Consider the following 1,586-nt stretch of genomic DNA (forward strand, 5'->3'; position numbering starts at 1 on the left):
CCCACCGCTCCGTATTTCAGTTCAAGGTCTTGGAGCAGCACAGCCGGCGGCTGCACGAGGACTGGCGGCTCCAGGTACACTATGACTGGCAACTGTTCATTAACAAGGAGGTTGTGGTGCGACTTACGCTTTCCTATCGTGTTTAAACGATTCTCGTTTAATAATTTGTTGTTGGGGAGTTATTATATATTAATTATAATTATGAGTTTTCTTACTAATAAAACGAAAGATTAGATGGATGGATGTTTATTAGAATTTTTAGCCTAAACGCCTGAATGGACCTCAATAAAATTTAGCACAGATTTAAAGGTCAGTCTGGAAGAACACATAGGCTACTTACTTTTATTTTTCTTCAATGGTACGCAGGCGGAGTTGCGGGTGAAAGCTAGTTAAATATAATTAACTTTGAGACCAGATAGTTCACAATGTTTTTCTCTTAAGCTTAATCTTGTCGCTGCAAAATTATGTTATTTACGCATCGTGTTATTGTAGTGACTAACAATTTATTTACATTGCCATTGCTACTGAAATGTTACAAATTATTGTTGCTAACTGACATTATTAATAGCTGTGCATTTCCCTGCTTCTGAATTAGTTTCTAACATGAGTTTTTGCCATTCAGGTGCGAGGTCTGCAGCGGGCGGGCGCGGCGGCGATGGCGGGCGCGGGGGCGGCCATGGGGGGTGCGCTGGGGGGCGCGTGCGCGGGCGCCGGCAGCGAGGACGAGGGCCCGCTGGACATCGACGTGGGTACGGAGCCGCCGCCCCCCGCGCGCCTCTACTGACCGCCCGCCGCGCACCCCGCACACCCCGCACACCCCGCACACACCCTGCCACACTGAAGAGAGAATCTGAACCGGAAAGAGAAACGATACAAAGACTTTCACTATTATTCGTTTTCGTTGGGAACATCAACTCATCATTTCGCGATGGTGCAACGCCAAAATTGAGCTGTCCATACAATGTCATATTTTTATGAAAATCTCCTTCGTTTACCAATAAAATGTGATCTGAATGTACTTAAAGCGGTTGGTTCAGAAGACGAGAAGTCAAACTTCTGTTACTTCGGTGTGCACTGGCACCCCAGTGTCCGTGCGGTCAAGTAGCGGTAATTCAAGTGAAAAAGTAATATTTGTATTGAAGATGCTATAGAGGAACTTAATAAAGTGTAAATCTATATATTTCATAAAAAATTGTGGGACTAGTTGAAATGTTTGTGTCGCCTAATTGATATTTATAAGTTAGGTTAGGTGCGCGTGGCCGCGGGCGCGCGGGGGGCGCGCGGGGGACGCGCACATCTCACTCGTCGTGCAATACGTTTAGTTAAGTATTTATGCGTTTAGGCAGTTGTGTTAGCGATGTACAAAGTTCAGCCGCAACGTACTGTGCACAGAGTAAACAACCTGCGACAAACTGGCAGTATGACAAGTGACTGTGATTTGTTCGCTTCGAGTTATTACACTAACAATATTTTTGGCCTAATTTGACTATAATAGTTTTGGTTTTAATAATTTAGAGTTTGTATTCTTCTGTATTAAATATGTAGTCACCTCTTTGGTCTATCAATATTAATATTATTTACAATGT

At 43.8% G+C, this 1,586-nt stretch overlaps 1 protein-coding gene across 1 annotated transcript in view; it reads left to right on the forward strand.

The window, feature by feature from the left end:
• LOC106100858 overlaps positions 1-784 on the forward strand; it is a 29,356-nt gene extending 28,572 nt beyond the window's left edge. The window contains exons 4-5 of the mRNA XM_013279921.1: positions 21-74; positions 623-784. Coding sequence (XP_013135375.1) covers positions 21-74; positions 623-784 — 216 coding nt within the window. The remainder of the gene's footprint in view (positions 1-20; positions 75-622) is intronic.
• Positions 785-1,586: the final 802 nt, after the last annotated feature.

This window comes from Papilio polytes, unplaced genomic scaffold (assembly GCF_000836215.1).
Source record: "Papilio polytes unplaced genomic scaffold, Ppol_1.0 DF824035.1, whole genome shotgun sequence".
Lineage (NCBI taxonomy): Eukaryota > Metazoa > Arthropoda > Insecta > Lepidoptera > Papilionidae > Papilio > Papilio polytes.